The following is a 27,679-nucleotide window of genomic DNA, read 5'->3' on the forward strand; positions in this document are numbered from 1 at the left end:
GCATGCCTGATTAAACAAGGACAGAAAATGCTTATATACAGCCTTCTCTTTCTATTTCCATGTCGCATCCATCTTACTATACAGTAGACAGGACTCGACTATTCCATCATTATATTCGCACCCTGCTTATGTGTGCGAACGAATCGTTCGTCTCCTGTTTGATGCTCAGTTTTCAACGGAGTTGAAGGGAAACTTTATAAGAGAAAGGAAGTGACGGATTGTCTCAAAGTGATAAACGAAAATTCTCGTAACTATCGAAAAACGATAGTCAATACAAGGATATCATTATCACATATAAAACTATCACAATGAACGGTGAATCATCGCTGCAAGGTACCACAAATAAGACATCTCATAATTTGCGAAAACAGGTAAGGAATATTCTAGATTTTAGACTTTGGAACTTCCATGACAGTCATGAGTGTGTTTTGTCATTGATTTGCCATATTGCGTTTTTCACAATTGTTGTTCATTTTTTGTGATATTTTACACTCGCACATAGTATCTATGATTTTTTCTTTCGATAATTCTTATAATTATTGTCAATAATTAATTATTTATAACCATTTACGCTGTATTATATATCATTAAGATTTATCTTTGCACGTATCAAGATAGTAGATAACAAAATTATGTGTAACAAATTTATTAAACTCGCAATGTAACAGCAAATTGCATGAAAATCTTTATATTATTAATAATTATTGTTAATAATAAAAAAAAATAAATGTCTCATTAGGAGGAGAGTCGTACTTCGGAACGTAATCGGAACATATTGTACCTTATATGTGATTATTTGGAACGCAATGGGTGAGTATATTGCAATTTAGATATCTTCTTAGTTCCAATTTTTTCGAATAATATCGGTGACCAATCGAAATAGAAATTAGTGCGGAAATAGGGGAAGAAACCAAAGTTTGAAAATCGACATCGGTAACTCAGTAGTTATAGTTGAATAACTCAATCGATAACGTAGATTAACTAGTTATAAATGAAAATATATTTAAATTCAAACTTTAAAAATTAGAAATTAGAAAGCAGAAGGCAAAAAATTATCGCCGAGGATTTATATAATAATAAATAGACAGTACATTCCTTTTGTCTGTCTTACCTAGAAATAAAACAGTTGTCCCAATTGATGATTATCGTATAGTGTGTACTCATAGCATAAAATTTGTTCAATGAATTAAAAATTATATTTTTTAGATATGTAGACGTTAGCGATGTATTAATCCGGGAAGCTCGTCTACCTCGGAAATATCGAGTCTGCGACAACGTCGATTTGGAAATTATTCTTACAGAATATGAAAATTATTACAAGATGAAATTCCAAAATTATCCTATATTGTGCAAGGAAATAACTGAAGAGGAAATAAAGACGAGGGAAATGACAAATGCGAACAAAGTGTAAGAATTTAAATTATTTAACACTATTCAACTTTCTCAACGTATTCAACGTATCGATTACAATATCATTCAATCTTCAAAGAAGTAGTAAAACGTGTCAAATCTGTTAGCAAACAAAGGAGAAGTGAGTCTGTATCTGGGTCTGTGAAAGGGAGGAATGCACAACAGAAGATGAGGGGTGATGCTACGGATGATATTAATCTGGCAATGACATTGACATCAATTTTCGACAATGAAAGCGATGAATCTTCATCAGAAGAGGAGTTATTTAACATCTTAATGGAACAATCCACGCAATCAAAGATATCAAAATAGGCTCAGAAGCTTTATATAGACAATCCGGGATTGTGGAAGATTGCTGAAGACATTTTATCCGTAAGTTATTTTCGATTAATATACGTATTGTAAAGCTTTTTAAAAATAAAATACCTATCCTTGGATAAACAATCCACTGTATATCAATATCCAACAAATGTATTGTTGTATATATCCACTGTATATCCAACAAATACCTTGGATAAACAATCCACTGTATATCAATGACGCAGGGATTTCAGTAAAGCTTTAAATAATGAATTACATAACACTTTTGGAAATTAATACGGAGATTATGCGCCATTTCATCTTTGTATTGTCGCAGGAAATCATACTGAAAAAATTAAATGTATATTGGGACAACATCGTAGGCCTAGAGGAATGTAAATCTGCCATTACGGAGGCCATTGTGTACCCCCTTAAGTACCCTATCTTTTTTAATGGCCCATTTTCTCCCTGGAAAGGTATTCTGCTAATGAAAATTCTAATGTAGTTCTTTTGGCTGCAACTAATTGCCCTTGGTATGTATATCACGCTATTTCAATGTTTTCTAAGTAGAAAATATCTTAATATCATAATTATTCATTATCTTAATCTTAATTATTGTGTTGTTCAGAATATTCCTTCGTTATTATTAATATAACAGAACAATAATATTTATTGTAAATATATTATTAGGGACATTGATGCAGCTGTACGCAGACGCCTCGGAGAGAAGATATATATGTATATCTTGCCATATATATATATATATATGCCATAAGAACATATTTTAAAAAAATATAAATGGTTATCATATAAAAATTTAAAAATATAAAAATATAAAAGTATAAAAATATGAAAGTATAAAAATATAAAAGTATAAAAATATAAAGGTATAAAAATATAAAAATATAAAAATATAAAAGTATAAAAATATAAAAATGTAAAAATATAAAAATATAAATGGTTATAAATTATTAATATAATTATCGTTCGAAAAATTGTTCGCGTGCGTGCATGTATGTGTGCGCACGCGCTATAAACAAGTTTGAAATATATAGTTCTACATATATACGTGGTATACATATTCCCTATATAATATAATATAATATATATAATATATATAATATAATATAATATATAATATGTGTAATCTGAGTGGTAATATATACATGTATTACATATGTGTTAGTGTATCTTATCGATAATCTGTCTTTTATTTCCTCTTATCTTATTAACGCATGTATGGACTCAGAACACATATATGCGTTTTTTGCAAGTATTCCGCACGGCCTAACGACAGATATACGCGTTTGTCGATTTTTCCGACCAAGTAGAAGTAATACTATTACATTTATGATACATTTATGATACAGATACATATGATACAGATACTGATACATTTATGTGAGGACAGTCGCATCTAGTTATCGAGAAATTCTAAATGTTTATTGTAAATTTCAATGTTTAAAATAAATAATCGATACTAAAAAATAACGCTCTTGAATTATTTAATCTCGTGCAAAAGAATTACTATAACTTATTACGCTTTGCGCTTTCAATAGTCAATCAACAGAGTTCAGTCTAACGAAGAAGTTCTCTCCTACGCTAACGAACTGTCCTGTTTTTGCGTCCAGGCATTCAGGACATAAATTAAAATATCGCACATAAGCACAGCGTAGCAGCGGCTTAAATTTAAGTTACAATAATAATCTTAAAAAAAAAAAAAAAAAAAAAATGTAATGATGCATGGCTATGTCGTACCGTCGCGTATCGGTACTTTTGCCTGTACCACTCTACAATCAGCATTCAGCGTTTATTCTGGAAAAAAATCATGTAAAAAAAATATGTAAAAAACCTGGAATTAATAAACAAAGATTTAAAAAAATCAACAATTAAACAAGGGATTGAGATGACCAACCCCGGTCACGCTGCGAACTTCGAACGCGGAAGAGTCGAGCCGTGGCCATGATGGGTGATTCCAGGAATCGGTCGCGTACGGCAGGATCTGCCATGCTTTGCCGATCCCAGCCGCGCCGATTTCCGTCAACAGGCACAGCAACGGAGATATTTGGAACAGAAGCAGCCGCATATTCGTCTATCTGAAATTAAAGAGATGATTTCATGTAGAAGATACAAATTCGTTCCCTGATATTGAAATGCCGAATCACGAGGAAAATGAGACATGCAAATGACAAAGTCGATGATCAATAGGAAGATGACATAAACAATTGTAGATTGCAAGGAAAATTTTGAAAAATGATACGTGTTCTAATAATAGAATATAAATGATAAAAAGGAGAATATAATTGCCATTCTTCTATGTATTTTACGATACGTATACGATAACGATACGTATCCACCGTCAAAATTTTGATTTAATTGAAATTAAAGGCACACACTGTAACTCAGGGCACAACTGTCCTTATTTTCGCAACTAATTACCATTTGTCCCATTTCATTAAAACTTTTTAACAGCCGGTAAATAAATTGATGGAATTTCCTCGGTTCAATTTATGAGTGATGAAAATCAAAATTGCTTAAAAGTACCATTCCTCGATATCTCCAAAAATATGTCATTTATAACCGTATAATAATCTATAAGCAGAGAAATGTCAATGAAAATTTAAGACGAAAAAGAGGTAAATTTACCTGAATTCCAGAGCGCGGCCGGCTTTCAACTGTCGTCGACTGCTCAGAGTTACCACGCTTACTACGGTTCGTGAACTACGGCTTCCCGGTTTACCCCCGCTTCGTATCTGCAAACCGTGCGCTGGTGTCGCCGCTAAAGCACGCTCTCCCCTCTACTCGCGGACTTAACTACCGTTCTCAATTGATCGCTGTTTTTACCTGTAGTTCTTGTTCCGAAAGATAGGTAAATGGCTTCCTCTACGATCTACGAACCAACACAATCAAAGATGATCGTTTAACGTAGCTTATAGGAACAGGCAGACTACGGGCACATTTACGCTCCGATCGTGTGTAGAACGCTAAAAGATAGAAATCTGAAAACTGTAGAACAAACGAGCGATAGTATCGCTAAAAAGACAAGTTAAGAGTACATAAATATGTAGTAAGAGGAAAGAACAGATCTTCAACTGACAAACAAGTAATTGTGTCTATCATCATTTCGTCAATGCGGTTAAGGATAGTTATATACATTTATACATTACATTCTAAGAGTTACAGTTGCATGAAACAAAGGAGAAAGTGATGGGAGCAACTTATCTGCTCATTTATCCTCTGCACGTTCGGAGATGCGCATTAACATTATCATAATCGCTCAGTTGAATTATGCTTGTATTAGTATGTTTTATCTTCTTCGTTAATACGTAAGAAGTACTTCGATATCGAAATAATCTGTGAAATCTAAGTTATATATAAATATTTATTTATTTCATTCATAGTTTATTTAATTCAACATATGTATATTTTCATGAAAACAAAATTTTACGTCAAATTTTAACGAGCAATAGCTTTCGTTTTACATCACTACACGATAATTTGCAGGATGCAAAAAGAAAAATAGAGAGTCTGATCTGAAAATAGAATGATCTTGAATAAATTGTAAAGGACATAATAGCGCTGTCATGCGCTATGGTGCATAAACTAGGGTAGAATCAAAAGCGTAGTAGAATGTAGATGGTTAACAAATAAAAATTAATCTAGGTGTTATTAAAGAAATTTGTTTCACCTTCTAAAATTTTTGATGATTGGTTTACTTTGAATATTTTGCATATTTTTGCATATCACGAACATTTTGTACATTTCTATACATTCAAATTTTCTATGAATATAAAATGATCCGCACTACTATCTACTTCATAGTATACTCTATACGTTTAAAATGCTCCATTAGAAGCTTAAATCTATCAAAATACAGCTCCTAGGGAAATGTGAATTTTCACATGAACATATAATATCGATTTTCTGATTGAAACGTATAGGCAGGTATATACTAACATAAGCCACCTTCGGCATTTGGCCGTATGGTGCAGCACTAGCTCTGTAACATAGAAAACCATAGGCGTCAGTTCTTCGTATTTCCTCTCTGATATATGTTTACTTTAATGTCACTTATTCAGGCGCTTGATATATTGTCGGAATGAAATTTTAGTAATGTGCAAGTTATTGTGAATAGATTAATAAAGTATAATAAGATATTAGATTCATGTACATAGTTTCAAGTGACATCGATCTTTATGTCTAGTATATACATGTGTATTGATCTATAAGTCAGTGTTGAAATAACAAATAAATGGCAGAAGAAGGAAAGAAAATTTCCTTCGGTTTTTTGAAATCTATTAAGAAACCTGTGTTAAAAAATGCTATTCCACAAGAAAAAAAGAAAGTCGATTACATTGAATGCCTTGATGAAAAAGGTATTAAAGTAATAGGGTGAGTTCAAAAAGTAAAATTTATAATCAAGAAACATGTAACCTCAACCTAACCTATAAAAATCACCAATAGCGGAATATATATATTTGAAAACAATTTTTTTATTTCAGTGAGGAAGAAAAAAAAGATGAACCTCTAATTATTCCGTTACTAGGTTCAAAAACCTGGCATGATAGAATTGTTAATAAAATAGATGCAGACATTTTTCTTCCGAAGGCAGATAAGGAAAAGGTAGGAGACGCTAGTGTTAACGAGGCAAAATCAAAGCTATCTAATGGAAAAACATCGCCAATAATATCAATAAAGAAAGAGCCAGTTGAAGATAGTGAAAATGAAGTTGTTACTTTAGAAGAGCAAGCGACGAAAGAAATCATTGAGGAACTTAAGTCAAAGAATAAATATGAAATTAAAACAAATGATTTAACTTTACCTTTAGTAGAAGATGAATCATTAAGAGGCAAAGAACAGGTACGTTATCAACATATTGATGTGCAATGCACAGATGTATTACATTTGCATATTATAAATATCGTTTTGTATTTTTCAGTCTACGTTAGAAGATTATGAAAAAATTCCTATTGATGCTTTTGGTGTAGCTATGTTACGGGGAATGGGATGGCAACCAGGAAAGGGAATTGGTTGAAATGAAAAGTATGAATTTTACTCTGGATTAAATTAATTATATGTGTTTAATACATCACTTATTGGAAAGTAAACAGAGAACATCATTTTTTATTTCACAATCGTTTATTCTAACTATTACAGATTAGTAGCAGCTGTCATACCAGAATTACGACCAAAAGGTATGGGTCTTGGAGCAGACAAAGTGGCGTTGCAGAAGAAAAATACAGATTCCAAAAAAGAAGAGGAAGAGGTTAAAATCGAGAAAGGAACATTTGTGAAAATTATAGCTGGAAAACAAATTAATAATTATGGTCAAATAGAAGGATTCGATGATGATGCAGGAAGGCTCATAATAAAACTAGCTCTTGGTGGAAATATAATATCTGTAAATGAATTTATGGTACAGCCAGTGACTAAATCAGAATATTTATATAAGAACTCAAAAGTTCAAAGTTAATATGAAGTGTTAGTTTTTCATTAAGGGACTTTTAAGAAAATAAATTTGAATTGACATATACATATAAATACATAATCAGACGCGTAGAAAAACTAATTCAAGAGTACCTGTAAGTGTGTTGTTGCATGCAATTTTTTAAAGGTCCCTTCTATTTTTATATAAAATATGATAAATGTAGAGGTTTTAGCTTTCAGTATCTTATGGGGTTAATTTCAGATACAAAAAAGTATGAGGAATATAAGGACAAGGAATCCAAGGGACTCAAGCAAAAGATGGATAGAAGAAGATCAATGTCCCCTGACCCCGAAGACAGTGAAGATGGTGACAAAAGTAGTAATAAAAGAAAGAAAATCGGAAGTACGATGCATAATAAGAACAAGTATGATAAAGTGGGGGATAAAAAATCAGAAAGGCGAAAGAGGCGCTCCGAATTTAATGATGACAGCGATAGTGATTCTGAAAAGAAGAGACGGAGAGAAAGAAGTAACTCTAATAGTAATGATTCTTATAAATTAAAAAGATTGAAGAAGTCAAAGAAACATAAGAAGCACGATTGCTCATCTGAAAGATCAAGTAAAAAACATAAAAAGAAAGACAAAGAAAGAGAAAAAGTTAGAGATAAGAAACCCAGAGATTATGCAGATAGAATGAAACACGAAAGACGAGAAAGATCAAGATCTCGATCATTTAGTAGGCAGTAATATTTTCCAGGAACGTATTCGGTCATTTTACTTTCAAGATAAATTGTACAATTTTATTTATACAGATTTTATAATAAAGTGTATTTTTACAAAAGTATTGTAGTATCGGAAAAAGGATAGGATTAGGATGATTTAGATTTGTAAAATTCTCCTAATACTATTTATTAAGATAAATAAAAATAACAGAGATTAAATGGACAGAGAACGATAAATGTTCAACTTGAACTAAAACACAAAAGTCTTATTCCGTTCAAATCACTCTCGCAACTCTATAACTAACAACTCGATCTCTCTACAACGCTAGCAACTCTACAACTCTCGTCTTCGGCATCTGCACTCGCACGCTCTCGCTTCTCAACCCATACTGCACGCCTTTTGCATTCGTTCTCGCTGGCGTCTCAACTAACTCTACCCTTAGCGTCTCTTTGTCTTTTCTCGTCCCATCGAACACGTGTCCCGAAACCCCGTGGCCAGGGTCACGCAGACTCTTTCCACAAAACTGTCCACTTGAAAGGACCGACGACACATTGATGTACTCGACGGCGCCACGGCTCTCGCCACTTTGTATACGGTTCGGCCGATATCTTGGGCCTTTTGCCCACGATACTACAGTATATTTCTTTTCTTACCCTTAACTGAAAATTACATTTAATTATAATATGTAATAATGTTTACAATTACATCAAAGTTAATGTCCTAAACTTTATCAATAATTATTAAAAATCCCCGCGTATTGCTTACGTAATGTTGATATCGAGTAGTACCATACATGACCTCAAAGAACATTATGATACTTACGAACATCGCTAAACAAGTAGTGCGAACGATGTCGAGTAAGTATTCACTATGTATAAAGTACTTATAGATAAAAAGTATGGGAAATATATAACCGAGTGTATTTAACTTTTCCAACATTTTAGCATTTCGCTTGGCATTTGGTACAACTTCAAGTAAATGAAGTAAAAAGCAAAAATGTAGAGCGGGCAGTTTCCTACATTTCCAGCGCGAAAGAGCATAATGCTGATATTATCGCTCTTCCTGAATGCTTTAATTCACCATATGGAATACGTAATAATTTGTTTCTTTTTCTAATAATTTATTATATGTATAACAACTATATAGAAAAAAGTAAAAGTAGACAAATTACCTTATCGTTTATACTTCCATAAAGATTGTGAATTGACTCGAGAATATAGAATTTCCCCAGTTTTATGATTATCGTGATTTTTGTATAAATATATTTTTTAAGATACTAATAATTAGGTACTTATAAACTAGTATTATCAATTATTTTGTATTTATAATTCCACCTATAGTAGTTAAAAATTAAAGTTAGTTAAAATCTAACTTTATGTTTGAAAAAGTACTAGCAAAGTCGTTAAGTAACAAGTCACTGGTACTAACCCAAATAGCATGATTGTAATTGAACATTTCTAAATATTCATTTTTCATCTTGAACCTGTAGAAACAATTTATTATATGTACTATTATCTAAGTAATTATATATTTAAGTAAATCGAAATATAAAATTTAGTTATTTTAATAATTTAAAAAATAAAAAATTGACAAACATTTCAACCTAATTTATGGTTGGAACAAAGGACAGTTATTTTTCATTAATTGAAATATTGCAATGCAGAATACTTTCCAAAATACGCCGAGAGTATTCCTGATGGTGAAACGAGCGTTGCTTTATCGAAGGCAGCTAAGGAAAACAGCATTTATGTAGTTGGTGGTACGATACCTGAAATAGAGGGCGATAAATTGTACAATACCTGTACTATTTGGGGTCCCGATGGAACTTTGATAGCAAAACACCGGAAGGTAAATAATATACGTCCATGTCGCTTTGAAATTGAAAATATTGGGGTGGAGAAAGTGACTCTATCTAGGAATAATTTAGGAATATACATATGTACATACGTGTACTATAACCAATTCTATAATTTACAAAATATGTTATAGGTTTATAAAATACTTTTTGATACGAGAAACATACATTTTTGTCGTAATATAATATATAAGTTTTTGTACAATATATTTGTTGTGTAATATAAATTTTTCACATAGGAAAAAACTTATCTTTTCTTAAAAAATATTCCTTCTCAAATATTATTAAATGATAAAACTTTTTAATAAAAGAAAGTGATAAAAACGCTGTCAGTTATTAAATAAAAAACAATTAAAGTTTAAAAGTTCGTAACATTGATGTTAAATTACAAAAGTTACAGCAATAGAGTTAGCAACTATATTTTTATGTTATTAGGTACATCTATTCGACATCGACATTCCCAACAAGATTACTTTCCGAGAGAGTGATTCACTCAGTCCTGGTAATTCCCTAACAATGTTTGATGTGAAGGGCTGGAAAATAGGTATTGGCATTTGCTATGATATCAGATTCGAGGAAATGGCACGCATTTATCGGAACAAAGGTACAGTAGCTTAATCGAACAATACTTAACTAGCAGGAAAGTAACTATCTTTCTTAAATATATTCTATATAAAATATAATCAATATAATCTGTAACTCTGTATAAAAAGGAGCTTAATTAAAAAAACCAGTATATTCGCTGAAAATGAAATAAATAAAAGAATTAGAAGCACGACAAGAGGACTGTTCTCGCATATTCATAAATTATGGAATGTGGACTGTGCACCTACAAAGTTAACTAAAATTCAGTGGTCTCATATTTCCCGTTTCTCTGTGTTAGGTTGCCAAATGCTGATATATCCGGCGGCATTCAATATGACCACTGGACCACTGCACTGGTCATTACTTCAGCGTTCCAGAGCGAATGACAATCAATTATACGTCGCCTGTATATCACCGGCTCGTGTTCCTTCAGCAAGTTATGTCGCATGGGGACATACACAGTTGACAAATCCCTGGGGGAAAATCCTTTATGATTTGGAAACTCAGGAAAATATCGTGGTCACCGATATCGGTAATTTCCAGCTTAACATTAAACGTTGGTTTATCGATTTTGCCGGCTCCCTCTGTATTTGCTGAATTTATTAGCAAGCATTACTTATTACTTCGTATGTTTTTCTTTTCTCTCAGATTTGAAAGTTGTTGAGGAAGTAAGGGCTCAGATACCTACATTTTCTCAAAGACGTACGGATTTGTACGACACTGTCTATAAGAAGGAGTAATTCTACACTGAAACAGAAAATGTTTTCTTATAATATTTCTACTACAATACCGTTTTTTTTTTATGAATTATTACTAATTACTTATCATTTGTACTAAATGAATAACTCAATTAAGAAAACCAAAATGTGATAAATAATAATCTGTATATCTTGTGTATCAATATGTAATTGGATATTGTAATAATATTGGAATGTCTTTGATCAGGGATATGATAAAGAACACGCGAAGACTACATTCTTTTGAACATCTTTAATATCCATCATTTATAACATTAAACATCTTTTTAAATATTTAGATAGATTAATACGTAACTCTTTATATATATAAACATTAATTTGAAGTTACAAGCTTAGAGAAATCGGTCGATTAATATTTATAGATCGGCTGTCTTGATGAAAGGCTTAATGAAAGCAAAAACAGAACAATGTCGCAAATATAATTTATAGTTTAACTTCTTTCTTGTATCTGTTTGCCTTTCACGATGTTTTACCAATTACAATAAGTAATTTCGACTTCTTTGCGCTCCGTTTTAACGCATTCGAGACCGAAAGAAATTCATATCAATCAGTAGGCATAATATATATAACTGTACATAATACATTATAGCATAACATAGTATATAATTTTATATTTTAAAAACATGAGGTACAAAATTTAAGATTGTCATCGATTTAAAATTAAAATATGAAAAGGATATTCCAGAGAGAGAAAAGCACAGTATCATTCTAACAAAACATTCAGATCGTACTGACACCCAGGAATCGTATTTCAATAAAATCTCGGTCTCGAATGAATTAACATGAACGATTAACATGAAACACACTTGCGGCTTAAACACCTTCGATATAGAGGAAATTCAAACTTTACAAATAAAAGCAGCCTGTTCCTCTTTCCACAACAGACTCTCATACCATATCCGCTCTTATCCAGGCTTTTACTTGAAATCTCTGTCTATTTACAATTTAAATTTACCCGGACCACTCGTTGAATCGGCAGCCCTTTATAAATATATAATGGACCCAGAACATATACCTGTGCCCCTAGCTGGTATCAGCTCTAGTAACGTTCATACCGGAACTTTCATACGACGCCAATTTGTCACGCGTGAACATCGATTCTTTCAGGGGTCACGGCTTTATGGGATTATATCCTTTAAAGTAATTAAAGTGATACTAATGATAGAGAATTTTTTACAAATATTTAATATGTCCATAAAATAGGAAGTTTCGTGCTCTCTTATTTTATATTAATTATAAATTAATAAGTTTTACATTTGTTATCTATAGATTTAATAAATTATTAAAATTCCATGAAGACATATTCTGGAACACATTAGAAGATTTTGCTGTAATTTACAACGGATGAACAGGCAGTACGAACAGGCAGTAAACGAACAAATAGAAATTCAGGCTATTGTGGTAGTATAGCTCACGTGGGATTTTAAGCTCGAATTGGACTTAAACGTTACGATCGTCGTGAATAATTACGTGATATATAGCCTGTACGACGAGCAGAGAATCTTAAATTATTAACGGCAATTCCTTTGTGCAAAGTGCAATTTTATTAACGGCCTGTAACGAATAAACGGCTCGTTTTGAATAAAGTTTACTGTATTTTCGAGCTATCGCGGGGAGACGCAATCGCGAGGAAACACGTCAATGGGAGTCGTAAATTCCCGTTACGATTCTAATGATCGACGCCGCGAGTAGATCGATCCCCTGATTTCCGTTAAGATAATAGGGGTGGTTGAATTAATATAACTCCGTGATTGGTAGGGTTATGATTATATTTTTCTCCAACAGCTTCGTTTAATCACACACAATAGTAACGTCGTTGAGTCTGAAGATTGCCTGGATCTTGCTCAGATTCAGACTGCCAATCTGAGAGAGGAAGGCTCGTGGGTCGTAGTAGATGTGGCGATTGATCAGATCCAACCTTGACTGAATCGAATCAACAGGATCAACCGAAAGACTGAATGAAGAGACGTCGACTGCTTGACTCCGACTGGTTGACTTGGGTGGCTTGCACTGACGACTGACTCGAACGACTGACTGATTCGTACTACTCGAACGACTAACTCGTACTACTACGAACGACTAACTCGAACGACTACGAACGACTGACTCGAACGACTGACTGATTCGGACGTCTACCTGTGTCAATGACGATGGAGGTTTTTAACGAAGTAAGCTGATTCGTTGTTCGTACTTTCCGTTATGAATGTGAGGACACAGATCCCCGTTACCATTAGCTAAGACGTTAACGATTGAAGTTGGGATATGGAAGTATCCTAACGGCATGACTCGTGGGAAAACCCAGATGTTTCTAATCTCTAAATGCCTGATTTTCCCTGTCATATAATTAACAATTTTTCCCGTCATAACTACCAGCTTACTCCGTAATATTTAAGAACGTTCAATAAACCTAAGGACCTTTTAAGTACCCGCTATAAACCGAAAATGCTTGCAGGATACAAGGTTTCTGCAAGCTAATGAGAATCGGTTTATGGTGGGCCTTAGTTTTATTGAGGGTTCTCTAATGACGTTTGGGTCTGGACGGTCAGACATTAAAGTACGTCGCGCGGACCTTTTCACGCGACGTAACATTTACATTTAGAAAGTAAAGACAGAAACATATTTTAAGAAACTAAGATATCGAGTTCTACTTGTAAACATCAAGTGCTCTTCGTTTGAGAAGATTACGAGTCTCTTCTTCGATAACGACATTAATTAAGAAGTTTCGATACCGTTTATGACATTAAGATCTCATTAGTAAAGTTATATCATTAAAATCTTACTGTTCCTAGAGAATATATATAGTTAAAACTTCCAGAGGATCAACAGAGGATCAGGTAAAGAAATTGTTGATAAAAGCATCGTTAGTGACAACTGACTGTAATCGATATCTGCTGGGTGAAGTTGTGTGTTCTGAGAATCTGTGTTAATGCAAGGATTCTGTTACAAATCATCAACTAAAGAGCCACCGGGCACGTCCGACCGATCGATCGATACCACGAACCTTGAATGAATTAACGCTCAAGGTGGAACGGATTTAATAGATCGAGTGTTAGTGTAATTTGACACTTTGTTTACACTTACTTTATGCAAACAAAGTTTGATGTTCTGAACTCGATGGTTATAATAGGATCTTATTGAAACTCCAGTATTTCACCCGCACGGTACGACACTTTGTTGATGATTGTCCTTGTATGTTGTTGATACTCCCCATCAGCCGTTAAATTTTGTTCGTCTATCGTACTTTTCTAGCCAGAGGTTTTCCCTGATGTTTTTCCCTACTGTCTAAGTCATCAGGTTTGCAGCTCGGGGAGGACAGATAATTCGGAATTTGCCAAAGGAAGGAGAGGTACCGTCCGAGCCATAAAGGGACGGTCACTCAAAATGCCGAATAGATTCATTTAAATAATTATGAGAAACAAGTAAGTTTTGTAACCACAAGTTTTCAAATGTTATAATTTGAATCTGTTCTTATAATTTTAAAAAGACCTTACAGCCAGGATCTCTAAAAAATTCGATGAAAATTCTCATGAGACATCAATTGAAACAATTAAACGCAACAGAGAATGGGTATAATCATATAATTCCTCCCCATTTCAAAATTCATTCATATACATCGATTTTTGTTTTCATATTTGTTTCATGTGTGAAGAATACGTATTTATTGGCATCAAAATATTTTCTGTTTCAATTCCTGGTCATTTTAGATCGAAACTTTCAAATATCGTTGATTAAAAATTTTTTAATTTTTAAAATGAAAGCCACTAATTATAGGACAAAAAGTTGTTTCAATTATTTGAACATTCTGCTTCATTCCTACAATAACATATTTTATTTTAAATGAAAACAAGAAACAATACTATTGTGTATAAGTTTAATGGAGTGACAAAGGTGATTTGTAGCTAACACTGTAGCTAACATAGTTTCTGCAATATACCCTTTAATCGAGTAGAAACAAGGGGATTTTAGAAATTTCTATTAACCGACAGTATTGTCAACAACAAGTTTTAACAATGACTGAAGGTTGCAGAATTAAATATAAAATGATTTATCAATAGCATATGCAGTGTTACATTTGTAAATAAGCAGTTTATCTTTTAAGAATAACAAAGACACCAGAAAATAAAGATAATATTCAAATTATATTGCAAACTAACGAATAATGTAAAGAATTTATTTTTGTTATCTATATCACAGATTTTAGGTAAAATATTAATTTACTTATTACTAGGAGATTGAATTTGAAATATAATTATAATTTATAATTATAATGGACACCTTTAAACTAGCAGATATTTGGTAGCAGTTCTCTAGCCTTTGTACAATATAACACAGTTCAGTTTAATTGAGTTTAATCCCTTTGACCAGCCAGTTTCCAATTTCATTTATGGCATAATCTCCTGACAATTTCATACCCTTCGAAAGAAACACGATTTTCTATTATTGTTTTACAATCGCGGAATATGATCAGTGTTTCAATTAAGCTCCACTGTTTTAATTTCCCGTCTACGCACGATGTGGGTACACCGTTTTCTTGTTGTTTTTAGATACAAGTGACGAGAAATTATGAAATGATATTTTAAATTTAAACTGATTTCGTTCATTGATTTATTGTAGCGACAATGGTAACTTGTTTGAATAAAGATTTTATAAATAAAATATTTAAGGTCTAAAATAATAAATTAACACATGTGAAAACATTAAAGCTGTTATCCTTATTCATGGTCTTGTTGCAACGTGTTTAACGAGCGTAACGTAGGCGTGAAAACGAAAACGTTGAGACTCTTGTGGCGTAAAAAGACTGAATTCCTCATAAAAATACAAGAAACGAATACAAGAAACGTGCAGAGACCTAAACGGACGTGCGAAACAGTGCTCCAGTGAAAGTGCGGCAAGAGGGAAGAGAAAGGGACAAAGTTAACGCCAAAAATAGACAAAACGTGGAATCATGCAGATTCCACCAATAAAAATAATTAACTCCGGTGAAACATTTTTCATAAATAAAGCTACAGACTCTACATATGTAGAGAAAAATGATGATATTATGGAAACAACATAATCCGACGGGGAGCAAAACATACCAATACACCAGGAAGAAAGCTGGACGGTGGCAACCTCCAGCAAAAAACGGAAGGTAACCCCGCTCGCAAGCGCGAGGAAAATTGATACATATGAAAAAAAACAATGGCTACAAGACATCAAGCTACACAATCCATTCAGCGCACTGCCAGAAGAGGCAGCAACGGACCCAACGGAAAGTCCGACAAACCGTATTCCCAAACCACCACCGATATACATAGACGCGAAAATAATTGACCCCCTCATCGAACTACTAAACAACACCGCAGGGAAAGACAACTATATCATCAAACAGATAAAAATAGACCAGGTGAAAGTGCAAACCAACACCCCAGAAATATTCAGAAAAATTACAAGATCACTAAAGGAAAAAAACGCAGCATATCACACTTTTCAACTCAAAACCGACAATAGCTACAAAGCAGTAATCAGGGGACTACACCCAAAAACAAATACCGGAAAAATAAGTGAAGAACTGGCAAAAATCGGACACCAGGTAAGGTCAATTAATAACATCAACAAATACGATACCAAACAACCGTTACCGCTATTCCTAGTTGAACTAGAACCTAAAAACAACAACAAAGAAATATACGATATAGAAAAATTACTAAACACAATAGTAAAAGTGGAGCCACCTAGACATAAAAAAGAAATCCCACAATGCATAAGGTGCCAACAATATGGACACACTAAAAACTATTGCAATAGAACCCCGGCATGCGTTAAATGCGCAAAAAATCATCTTACGATACACTGTCCATCCACGGGAAATATAGAGGAGGTGAAATGCTACAACTGCAACGGAAAACACCCAGCCAGTTACAAAGGTTGCGAAGCTAGGAAACAACTACAACGCAAACTGTTCCCGCCCCTACGAAGCAGGACAATCACTAACACACAAGCCCAACAGGACAGCATAAAACCTGAAATAATACCAAATACAAAGCAAGCAACAAACACCAAACCTAACAGCACCAACACCATTGGTGGTCTAAGCTACGCTCAAGTAACCAGCCAATCAACACATACACACAACCAATACCACAGCAATAGTAACAATGACACTGCAGAAATCAAAGAACTGCTCAAACAATCCATAAAGAACACCGAAATGCTAACCAGAATGATAAGCGAACAAAACGCAGTACTCAGACAGCAAACCCAACAAATCACAGTCATGCTACAACTAATTACAAACGTGCTAAGCAAAAAATAAAAACGGACACTCTAAAAATAGCAGCCTGGAACTCAAACGGCCTACAACAACGGGCCCTTGAAATTAAAACATTCATATACAGTAACAATATAGACATACTACTTGTCTCAGAAACACACTTCACTACAAAAAGCTACTTGAAAATACCATACTACACCATATATGATACCAAACACCCCTCAGGAAAAGCTCACGGAGGGATAGCAGTGATAATCAGAAACGATATCAAACATTATCTACACAGCCAAGTTAACAAAGAATATTTACAAGCAACCACTGTTACAGTTCAAACTAGCAGCAACTACTTCCAGTTGTCAGCAGTATATGTGCCTCCGCGACACAAAATAACAACACAAATGTGGGAAGAATACTTGCAGGACCTAGGGGACAAGTACATCGCAGCGGGAGACTACAACTCCAAGCACACGCTATGGGGGTCAAGAAACATTACACCTCGAGGCAGAACACTGGAAAAATACATTAGAAATAATAACCTCAATATATTATCCACAGGGACACCGACACATTGGCCGACTAACCTGAACAAAAAACCAGATCTTCTGGACTTTGCAGTTACAAGGGGACTAAACACAAATAAACTAAAAATAACACCCAACCTCGAGCTCAGCTCCGATCATACACCCATAATAATTGAATACAGAAACAAACCAATACACTATAGCAAACCAGAAACACTATGCAATAAAACCACCAAATGGCAAACTTTCAAAGAAATAATAGAAAGCAAAATAAACTGCAATATCCCGTAGAAAACTCCTGAACACATAGAACAGGCAGTAGCAACACTGACAGCAACTATTCAAGAAGCAGCAAGGACAACAACTACACCCGAAACAACCAGCAGACAAACAATAACAATCCCGCAAGAAATACTCGACAAAATCAGAGAAAAAAGAATAGCAAAAGCAAAATGGCAAGAATACAGAACCCGAGAAAACAAAAAACACTTAAACAAACTTGCAAAGGAAATAAAAAACAAAATAAAGAAGCACAACGATAACGAATTCGCAAAGTTCATAGGGACACTCTCCACACACGAGAACACCAACTATTCACTATGAAAAGCCACGAAAAAAATAAGGAAGCCAATAATACCCGTCCCGGCAATCAGAAAAGCAGATAACACATGGGCAAGAAGCAACGAAGAACAAGCCGAAGAATTCTCCAACCACCTCTGCAACACATTCGCACCACACATTATCAACAACAGCAACCTCAAAAGTCATACGGAGGAGGATCCACAATCCACTATTACCACAACCGACAAGGAATACACCATACCTAAAACATCAGCACAAGAAATTAGAAACATAATTGATAAAACAAAAAACAACAAAGCGCCAGGTATCGACCTAATCAATGGTAAAATCTTGAAAAACCTTCCGCCAAAAGCAATAAGACTAATGACAATAATATTCAATGCAATTCTAAGAATTCAATACTTCCCCAAACCATGGAAATTAGCACAGATCAAAATGTTACATAAACCAGGCAAAGACCCGCACCAAACTGCATCTTACAGACCAATATCTCTGCTTCCAGTATTTTCCAAAATACTGGAAAAAATAATATATTGCCGGATAAAAACAATAATAGAGACAAAAAAACTAATACCGGATCACCAATTTGGTTTCAGAAACAAGCACTCCACGATAGAGCAAATGCACAGGCTTATAAACGAAATAATAGTAGCACTAGAAAACAAGGAATACTGCACAGCCCTCTTTATAGACATAGAGAAAGCATTCGATAAAATTAACCATGAAAGTCTACTACAAACAATTAGGAAACAATTCCCGGAGCAAATACACCAATTAATAAAATCCTACCTAAGCAGCAGAACCTTCGTAATAAAAATCAAGGACACACATTCTCAAGTTAAAGACATCAAGGCCGGGGTACCACAAGGAAGCGTCCTAGGCCCAATTCTATACACATTATACACGGCGAACATACCAACAACTACCAACAGCACAGTATTGACATTCGTGGACGACACAGCTATACTAGTCAGGCATACTAACCCAGAAACGGCAGTCAAAATACTACAAGAACATATCATAAAAATAGAAAATTGGCTACAAGAAAAACCAATAAAAGCAAACCCCAATGAATGCAACCATATTACATTCACGCTACGAAAAAGGATACCACCAAACATCCTATTGAACGGCACACATATAACGCAAACAAAGCATGTCAAATACCTAGGACTCCACTTAGATACACAACTAACATGGAAACTACACATCAAATCAATAGTAGAAAAAATACAGAAAACAAGGAGACAAATGCATTGGCTAACAAGCCGAAAATCCAAATTAAGCATTGAAAATAAATTAAAAATATATAAAACGATCATAAAACCAATCTGGACGTACGGAATACCACTATGGGGGACGGCAGCAATGAGCCATATAAACAAAATAGAGGTAATACAGGCTAAAATCCTCAGAACAATAGTAAACGGACCTTGGTACGTCAGAAACGAAGATATACGAAGGGACCTGGGAATCCCAACGGTCAAGGAAGAAATTAGCAGATACTCCGAGAAATACAAATCAAGAATAGCAACACACCCAAACCGGTTACCTGCCGAAACATACAAAACCATAAACATGGACAGAAGACTAAAAAGGAAGCACCCAGCAGACCTTATAAAGGACATAACCTAACAAACACGAGGATGGTATCCCGCTGGGGGTAGCCACCAACATGCTAATTTAACGGTTAAAAAATTCCACCAAATGTCCAAATTGGACAAATTGTGAATTTTAATAAATAAATAAAAAATAAAAAAAAACATACGTAAAAAAAAAGAAACGTGCACATAGTTTATTCTCGACCTTGGATACATAAAACCAAAAAAAAAAAAAAAAAAAAAAAACAAAAGAAAAGAAAAAGAAAAAGGAACAAAAATTTTTATTGGTTATTTACCGAAACTCATTGTATCATTTTTACTACTCTATATAAAACGTAGAATCATATACTGACGAATGTTATTTCGAATTTCTAACTTCAGAACGATAATTACATATTTGTAATTACCAATAAGTGGTAGTAGCATTAAAAATATGGAATATTCAACGAGATGAAATATAGGTAAGGTATTTAAAAGAAAAAAGATTGAAACGTTCGATGTAAAACGATGAAATTAAATGATTGAATTTGAAAACTTGATTCGGTTTAATAAGTCGATGAAAAAAGAATTCATGTTCCTGTCGATATATCAACGACGTGCGCCGTTACTTCCGACTGCTCTGCAATTCAAATGCAGTACTCGAATATACATGGCGAAAGAAATGGAAATTGAGCAATTTAAGGGAACGAATTACTCTCGCGTCCGCGTAACTTCAAAATGTTTCACGTGTCCGTGTTTGCGAAACGAAATTCGTCGTTGTCCAATTAACACGCTTGCAGATGCTACATTCACTTTGTTGCATATAGGGCTTAAATATATGAACGGATAGAACGGAGCAACTGTCATTAGCGTAATTTTAACGCGTTAAAATAAATTAATGTATAATTTCGTCATTTACGTTTGATCTACCTTTTTTCATCTACGTCATCTACGGCACCTACGCGAAGCTTCTTGATTGCGTCTTTGGCAGTGTTCGTTGCTATAAATGAAACTTAATAGTTGTTGAAACCGCTCGAAAGTCGTGTTCCTAAATCATTCCCTCGTCTCGTATCGTGTTCATCAAATGGAAAAGGAGATTGTGTTTTAATGAAATCGCTTGTTACTATCAATCTTGCTGTGTCACTCGCATAGGAGAAGAAAGTGAGGAAGGAGAAAAAAATTAAGGTAAGGTCATCAATGAGCAAAATGTTTAATGTAATTAAAATCGAGTCCGCTGCAACCCTCATGACATTTAAAATTCCATACGTATATTGTTATACGTAACATTGCCATATTAAATATATTCGATCAAATAGGTATGTTCAATCAACATTCAATCTCGTTCCCTGAAAGCTGTTCCTGGATATCTGGTTGGATACTTTGCGCACGGAAATACAGAGTGTCAACAGTAACAAACCCTCTATGTAGTGTTTTTGCTTTGCTCTTTTGAACAGGTAGATAACATTTTTCTTCGAAAAACGGATATATATTCCACGGATATGCACATACAGAGTATGTGTATCGATATACACATTGATATACACCTTTGTACAAAGTGTCAAAAAAGTATTTATCGCGGTTTCTTTTTCAAGCCATTCTACACCTTCGATTTGATGAAAATTGGTTAAATAAGTGTAGCGCAAAATTGATCTTGACCACAATTTTCAGTGTCAAATTGTTTTTCTATTGCATCATATAGTGCTCATTAGAAAGGAAAGTTCCGTTCTTTTAGAAAAAATGTTTGAAATTTCATTAATACTTAGACTGATTTTTCATATTTGATTCATGTTTTAAGGTCAAATATGGAATACAATAACATCAATACTAATATCTACTATTTTGTGCGAATTACTTTATATTTCAATCTTCCTTGATATGCAGTGACAAGCAAAAGTTGACAAAAGTGTAAACACAGCCCGTTGATTTTATGTAAAAAGCGAATGTCGAAGGTATAATGAGAAAAGAGCATTATTTGACCATTCCAAAAAATAATTTACCTAAATAGTAGTTAATTCTATTGGATATAATAAACGTGAAGTAGTACTAGTGAACGAAATACTATGTTGAAACCTTGATTCGACGAGTATAATTAATGTGCAAAACTGTAAACATGGTTTGAGATATCCATTTTTGTAAAATGTTTTGTACATTATTAATGTTAATGAAAATTAAGTATTACATTTCGTTAATAATAACTTGTAGTTACTGTTACCTAATCTTTACCGATCACTTGAAAAATTAGTCTTTTACATTTATGTGCTTACTTTTTTCGCTCGTCACTGTACATGTTAAGTCAGATATGAAATATCTGGCGTATTCCAGCGGCTTTGATTAAATCTAAGATGGCGATATCCTTAATATTGAGAATGTTGTTAGTAAAGTAACTATTTCTATCCAAAAACAAGATATCTTTGAGACAACGTGAATTTTCGTTCCAATTTTCTCAACTTATAAGTATAAAATTTTCATCGCATGATACAATCCCAGTTCGTTCGTGAGCGCCGAGGCGTGCAGACGTGCCCGGCAAAGTCCACAAAATAGCAAGTACCATCCAGTTGCTGCTGAGTGCCGAGACGTGCAGACGTGTGTCCAGTGCCCTGTGAAGTTCACAAAACTCCACGTGACGCCCAGCTGACGAAAGCAAATCCAACAAACCTAGCCAGGGGTTAACAGCCTCTCGACTAGTTCTTTCACACTGAACTAACTAGCTCGATGATGGCTCTATCATTTCCAACAGGCTCCCCGGAGCAAAATTATAACACCGCCATGTTTCCTCCCCCGTGGCAAGAGGGCAACGCAACTATCCTGGTAAATGACCACCACACGAAAAAACGAAAGCTCGAACCGACCAAGACAAATGTAAACAAGATTCAAACCAAACCATCAGCCAGCCAGGTGACTACCTACAATAGATTCTCAATTCTGGAGTCCACGGAAGACTCCATGATTACAACCGAAGAGGTAAATAATCTCCATACTCAAAGAATTCCCCCTCCCCCACCGATATTCATTAACGACGTAATCGACATACAGTCAATGATTAAAACTATCGAAAAAGACATCAGCAAAGAAGACTACAAGCTAAAGATTAACAACAACCAAGTGAAAATACTGCCGTCCCACCCAGACGCCTATAGAAAGTTAACCAAGCTATTAAAAACGTTAAACGCCAAATTCCACACATACCAGCTCAAACAAGAAAGACCATTTCGAGTGGTGCTACGCAATATCCATCACTCAGTCGATCTAGACGAACTAAAATGCGAACTGTCAAATCACGGCCACGAAGTAACTAACATCAGTAACATTAGGCATAGAATCACAAAAAACCCACTATCCTTATTTTTTATAGACCTAAAACAAAAAACAAACAATAAAGAAATCTACAATATCAATCGGCTGATGAACTCCATAGTTAAGTTCGAGCCACCTCTTGTAAAGAAAGAAATAATACAATGCAAGAGGTGCCAAAGGTACGGCCACACGCAGAAATACTGCAATCACAACTTCCGGTGCGTAAAATGTGCAGGTAATCACCCCACTGACCAATGCACTAAATCCCCGGAAACCCCCGCCAAGTGTATCCACTGTCAAGGAGAGCATCCTGCGAACTACAAAGGATGCTCAGCCTACAAATCGCTACATAATATAAAGTATCCAAAACTGAGACCCAAGGACATAAACATACAAGAACCTAAACCCCAAAAACTCATCACACCAACAGTATCCTATGCGCAGGCAACGCAAGGAAACGCATACAACTCGAAAACACACAGTGTACACACAGAAAATAGAATTCCCACCCCACCAAGCACTGACAACTTTACCAGACTCGAAAAACTTATCGAGAAGCAAACTGAGCAAATTAACAACTTGCTGTCACTACTCACACGCTTCATGGACAAATTCATAAGCACAGAAGCAAAATAAAACCAATGCGAATAGCTCTGTGGAACGCCAACGGTCTAGCTCAGCACAAAGCCGAACTAGAACTATTCTTAAAACAACAGCAAATCGATGTGATGCTCATATCCGAAACCCACTTCACCGACAAAAACTACCTCAAAATACACGGCTACAACTTCTACCACACCCAACACCCCAGCGGAAAGGCTCACGGCGGCACCGGAATCATAATCAAGTCAAACATCAAGCACTACGAACTTCAACCATTCCAGAAAGACTACCTCCAAGCAACAAACGTAGCAATAGAAGACTGTCATGGTACAATCACCACCTCAGCTGTATACTGCCCTCCCAGACACTCCATCGCCAAAGAAGACTTTGACCACTTCCTGGACACCCTGGGCAGCAAATTCATAGCCGGAGGAGACTACAACGCTAAACACACCCAATGGGGCAGCAGACTGGTTACAGTAAGAGGCAAAAACCTCCTCAACAGCATATTAACTAACAACCTCAACTACCTTACCACGTACGAACCCACACACTGGCCCACCGACACAAACAAAATACCCGATCTCCTTGATTTCTTCATAACTAAAAATATCTCGTCAAGACACGTCCAAATCAATTCCTCGGCTGATCTCTCCTCTGATCATTCCCCCGTGATAGTAACAGTCAGTTCAACTATCATCGAGAATACACCTAATGGCTCCATTCATAACGAACACACCAACTGGCAGCTCTTTAGAGAAGTCTTTACCCACACAACTTCAGCCTCAACCTCACTAAAAACCAATGATGAAATCGAAGCAGCCACGGAATACCTAAATGCGAGCATAATAAACGCTATCCGCGTCTCCACACCGGCAAAAACGTCCACCAGCAACCACGAATACCCCCAGTACATACTAAAAAAAATAGCAGAAAAACGTAGACTAAGAAGGATATGGCAGACCCATAGAACACCGGAGGACAAACGCAAACTAAACAACGCAACTAGAAAACTATCCAAAACCATAAAGAACTACAATAATGACCGTTTTCACAAATATCTCGCCAGCTTGTCCCCCACAGCCGACTCAAACTACTCACTATGGAAAGCCTCCAGGAAACTCACGCGCCCCCCACAAATAATACCTCCAATCCGCCGCCCGCAGGGTGGATGGGCGCGTAGCCCTATAGAAAAAGCCAACCTATTTGCCAAACATTTGACTGAAGTATTCCAACCCCATTCCTCCATAGCCGCAGCGGACGTCACCGAATACCTGCACACTCCCTTCCAAATGTCCCCTCCTATTCAACCTTTCACTTCTGCAGAGATCATAGAAGCAATCAGTCGCCTAAACCCCAAGAAAGCAGCAGGTCACGACCAAATAGGAAATAAAGCAATCAAGGAACTTCCCATAAAAGGGATTGCACTCATCGCATCAATCTTTAACGCCATCCTCCGCCTTGAACACTTTCCTAAGGCGTGGAAAATCTCACTAATCACCCTCATCCCCAAACCCGGTAAACCAATATATGAAACCAGCTCCTATCGCCCAATCAGTCTCTTACCTACCCTGTCTAAACTATTCGAGAGGATGCTCACGAATCGACTCCTTCCACTCCTAGAAGAATTGAAGACTCTCCCAGATCACCAATTCGGCTTCCGAAAACAACACTCAACAGTAGAGCAAATCCACCGCATAACCCACATAATCAGCCAAACCCTTGAAAAGAAAAAATACTGCTCAGCCGTATTCCTAGACATCCAACAGGCATTCGATAAAGTATGGCATGAAGGGCTACTCTACAAGCTTAAAAAAATCCTACCCCACCCATACTACTCCATCTTAAAATCCTACCTAACCAACAGACAATTCATAGTTAAATGTCTAGGCGCCACTTCCGCAACATTCCCAATAAAATCCGGCATACCGCAAGGTAGTGTCCTCGGACCCCTACTATTCTCCATCTACACTGCCGACTTATCCATATCAAACGAGGTAACAATAGCAACATTTGCCGACGACACAGCACTATTAGCTACCCACGCAGACCCAGCAATTGCCTCATCCACTCTCCAGCGAAGTCTCGACTCCATGGAAAAGTGGTTCCAAAAATGGGGTTTTAAAATAAACGAAAAAAAATCCTCCCATGTAACCTTCACGCTCCGAAAACAAACCTGTCCCCAGGTCACCATTAACAACACAATAATCCCAAGCAAGGACTCCGTAAGATACCTGGGCATGACCCTGGACAGGAGGCTAACTTGGGAAAAACATATCTCCGAAAAAACAAAGCAACTAAAGGAAAAACTAAGAAAATTCTATTGGCTCACGGGCCGACGCTCCAAACTAAACATACAGAACAAAATAACCCTCTACAAGGCCGTAATAAAACCTGTCTGGACCTACGGAATCCAACTATGGGGAACAGCAAGTAACTCCAACATTGAAATACTCCAACGCTTCCAATCGAAAACGCTAAGATCCCTATTAAATGCACCCTGGTATGTTACGAACGAAACAATCCACCGAGACCTCAAGATACCTACAGTCAAAGATGAAATACACAAGTTCAGAAGCAGATATAGCACAAGAGTCAACAACCACCACAACCCACTAGTCACCCAACTACTGGACACGATGGACCAGATCCGCAGACTAAAAAGAAAATACCCACTAGATTAAACCATTAGTCCTACTAGAATCAACAATATAAAACTATTATAATCCATGTCATTGTATCACGCCAAACTAAGTTACTGAAAATTCTCAACGAGAATTGATTGTAAATATTCTAATAAATAAATAAAAAAAAAAAAAAAAAAAAAAAAAAAAAAAAAATATGATACAATCTATCCTACAAAGTTCTGGCACACGACGAACCTGAGAACATAGATCTTCTTCAAATATTATTTTTCTCACTGCTTCGTGTGGAATTTCTACTCGACGGGATGTTATTAAACGCTTAAAAGCTTATTATTAAACGATAACATACTTTTTCCTACATGAATGAACATGAAAGACGTCGAGTGAGGAATTAGAACAATTGTGGATGGTTGGAAACTATTATGCTGCGGTCTACCATTCGTTTTTGCCTATATATACCACGGAACAAAGGATAATTTTCACCGAATTCATGCAGAGCACATTTTCTAAGTTTTACTGTATATGATTACACCCATTATATTATATTATGTTATTACGATGTTATCTAATTAATTGTTGTCTATTTGTTTTGATACTTATATTAACCATTATTTATAACATAATATACTAAATATAATTACTATACACAATTAGTATAAGGATTAATATAAGAAATTTTAAACAGCTTTTTTCAAAAGAACGAATCATTTACGATCCAGGGGTTTTCTGAAACTTTCGTTTCTCGTGATGAGTACTTTACGATGCAATAAAAAATTTTGTCCGAAAATTATATTCAAGATCAATTTCATGATCCATTTTCTCTAACAGATCTCCATCTTCCACAGCTATAACAAATAATTTTTTGACACTCTATACATTTAACATCGATTATAATTCTGATAATCGAAACACCGAACATCAATGTGTTTATTCACTACGCCAACACAGATAACAATTAACATTGATATATAATATATATTTGATGATATATATCTGAAAGAATAGAAATTTCATTTAATCGACTATATGACCATACTCGGTTAAGTACCAACAACGACCATCTATCAACCTTATCTTACTTCCTCAAAGATATAGAAAGACTTTAAAAATTTCAGCAATGTGATTTGGTCCTTTAAAATTTAG

General features: G+C 35.2%; 3 protein-coding genes and 2 long non-coding RNA genes across 11 annotated transcripts; 4 read left to right on the forward strand and 1 right to left on the reverse strand.

Moving 5' to 3' along the window:
* The first annotated feature begins 14 nt into the window (after nucleotides 1-14).
* On the forward strand, nucleotides 15-1,411 carry LOC126927907 (katanin p60 ATPase-containing subunit A-like 2). Its single transcript, XM_050743899.1, has 3 exons — nucleotides 15-371; nucleotides 740-810; nucleotides 1,207-1,411. Exons 1-3 carry the CDS (start codon nucleotides 309-311, stop codon nucleotides 1,409-1,411), a joined length of 339 nt encoding a protein of 112 aa, XP_050599856.1. The 5' UTR covers nucleotides 15-308.
* A 2,214-nt stretch (nucleotides 1,412-3,625) lies between these two features.
* LOC126927912 (uncharacterized) lies at nucleotides 3,626-4,559 on the reverse strand. The gene is made up of 2 exons (XR_007716043.1): nucleotides 4,357-4,559; nucleotides 3,626-3,806 (listed from the first exon to the last, which is right to left on the reverse strand). It is a non-coding gene; the product is annotated as an uncharacterized LOC126927912 (long non-coding RNA).
* A 1,256-nt stretch (nucleotides 4,560-5,815) lies between these two features.
* LOC126927901 (nucleolar protein 58-like) lies at nucleotides 5,816-7,978 on the forward strand. Of its 7 annotated transcripts, none has more exons than XM_050743886.1 (5): nucleotides 5,816-6,102; nucleotides 6,213-6,570; nucleotides 6,650-6,783; nucleotides 6,868-7,178; nucleotides 7,400-7,978. In XM_050743886.1, the coding sequence occupies exons 4-5, from the start codon at nucleotides 6,908-6,910 to the stop codon at nucleotides 7,882-7,884; spliced, it is 756 nt and encodes a 251-aa protein (XP_050599843.1). In that variant the 5' UTR covers nucleotides 5,816-6,102; nucleotides 6,213-6,570; nucleotides 6,650-6,783; nucleotides 6,868-6,907; the 3' UTR covers nucleotides 7,885-7,978. The 7 variants fall into 7 exon arrangements, 4 of the variants coding, with proteins under 4 accessions (XP_050599843.1, XP_050599844.1, XP_050599845.1 ...); XM_050743887.1 differs by having other exon boundaries at nucleotides 6,650-6,753; XR_007716033.1 differs by having other exon boundaries at nucleotides 5,827-6,102; nucleotides 6,868-7,292.
* An 832-nt stretch (nucleotides 7,979-8,810) lies between these two features.
* LOC126927908 (omega-amidase NIT2-like) lies at nucleotides 8,811-11,273 on the forward strand (the record flags this gene model as incomplete). The annotated part of the gene is made up of 5 exons (XM_050743900.1): nucleotides 8,811-8,952; nucleotides 9,524-9,708; nucleotides 10,151-10,319; nucleotides 10,599-10,832; nucleotides 10,949-11,273. Coding segments are annotated over 5 exons (822 nt in total), but the record flags the coding sequence as incomplete, so codon positions are not given.
* Nucleotides 11,274-20,727: 9,454 nt separating this feature from the next.
* Nucleotides 20,728-21,456, forward strand: LOC126927913 (uncharacterized). The gene is made up of 2 exons (XR_007716044.1): nucleotides 20,728-21,179; nucleotides 21,311-21,456. It is a non-coding gene; the product is annotated as an uncharacterized LOC126927913 (long non-coding RNA).
* The last annotated feature ends 6,223 nt before the right edge of the window (nucleotides 21,457-27,679 follow it).

This window comes from Bombus affinis, unplaced genomic scaffold (genome assembly GCF_024516045.1).
Source record: "Bombus affinis isolate iyBomAffi1 unplaced genomic scaffold, iyBomAffi1.2 ctg00000305.1, whole genome shotgun sequence".
Lineage (NCBI taxonomy): Eukaryota > Metazoa > Arthropoda > Insecta > Hymenoptera > Apidae > Bombus > Bombus affinis.

What these genes read in the sequence shown, in the direction of transcription:
- LOC126927907 (XM_050743899.1), top strand. Translation starts at nt 309, where the DNA reads ATGAACGGTGAATCATCGCTGCAAGGTACCACAAATAAGACATCTCAT. An exon ending in CTCATAATTTGCGAAAACAG is followed by an intron (nt 372 to 739) that starts GTAAGGAATATT and finishes ATGTCTCATTAG; the next exon opens with GAGGAGAGTCGTACTTCGGA. An exon ending in GATTATTTGGAACGCAATGG is followed by an intron (nt 811 to 1,206) that starts GTGAGTATATTG and finishes TATATTTTTTAG; the next exon opens with ATATGTAGACGTTAGCGATG.
- LOC126927901 (XM_050743886.1), top strand. Translation starts at nt 6,908, where the DNA reads ATGGGTCTTGGAGCAGACAAAGTGGCGTTGCAGAAGAAAAATACAGAT. An exon ending in TAAGAACTCAAAAGTTCAAA is followed by an intron (nt 7,179 to 7,399) that starts GTTAATATGAAG and finishes GGTTAATTTCAG; the next exon opens with ATACAAAAAAGTATGAGGAA.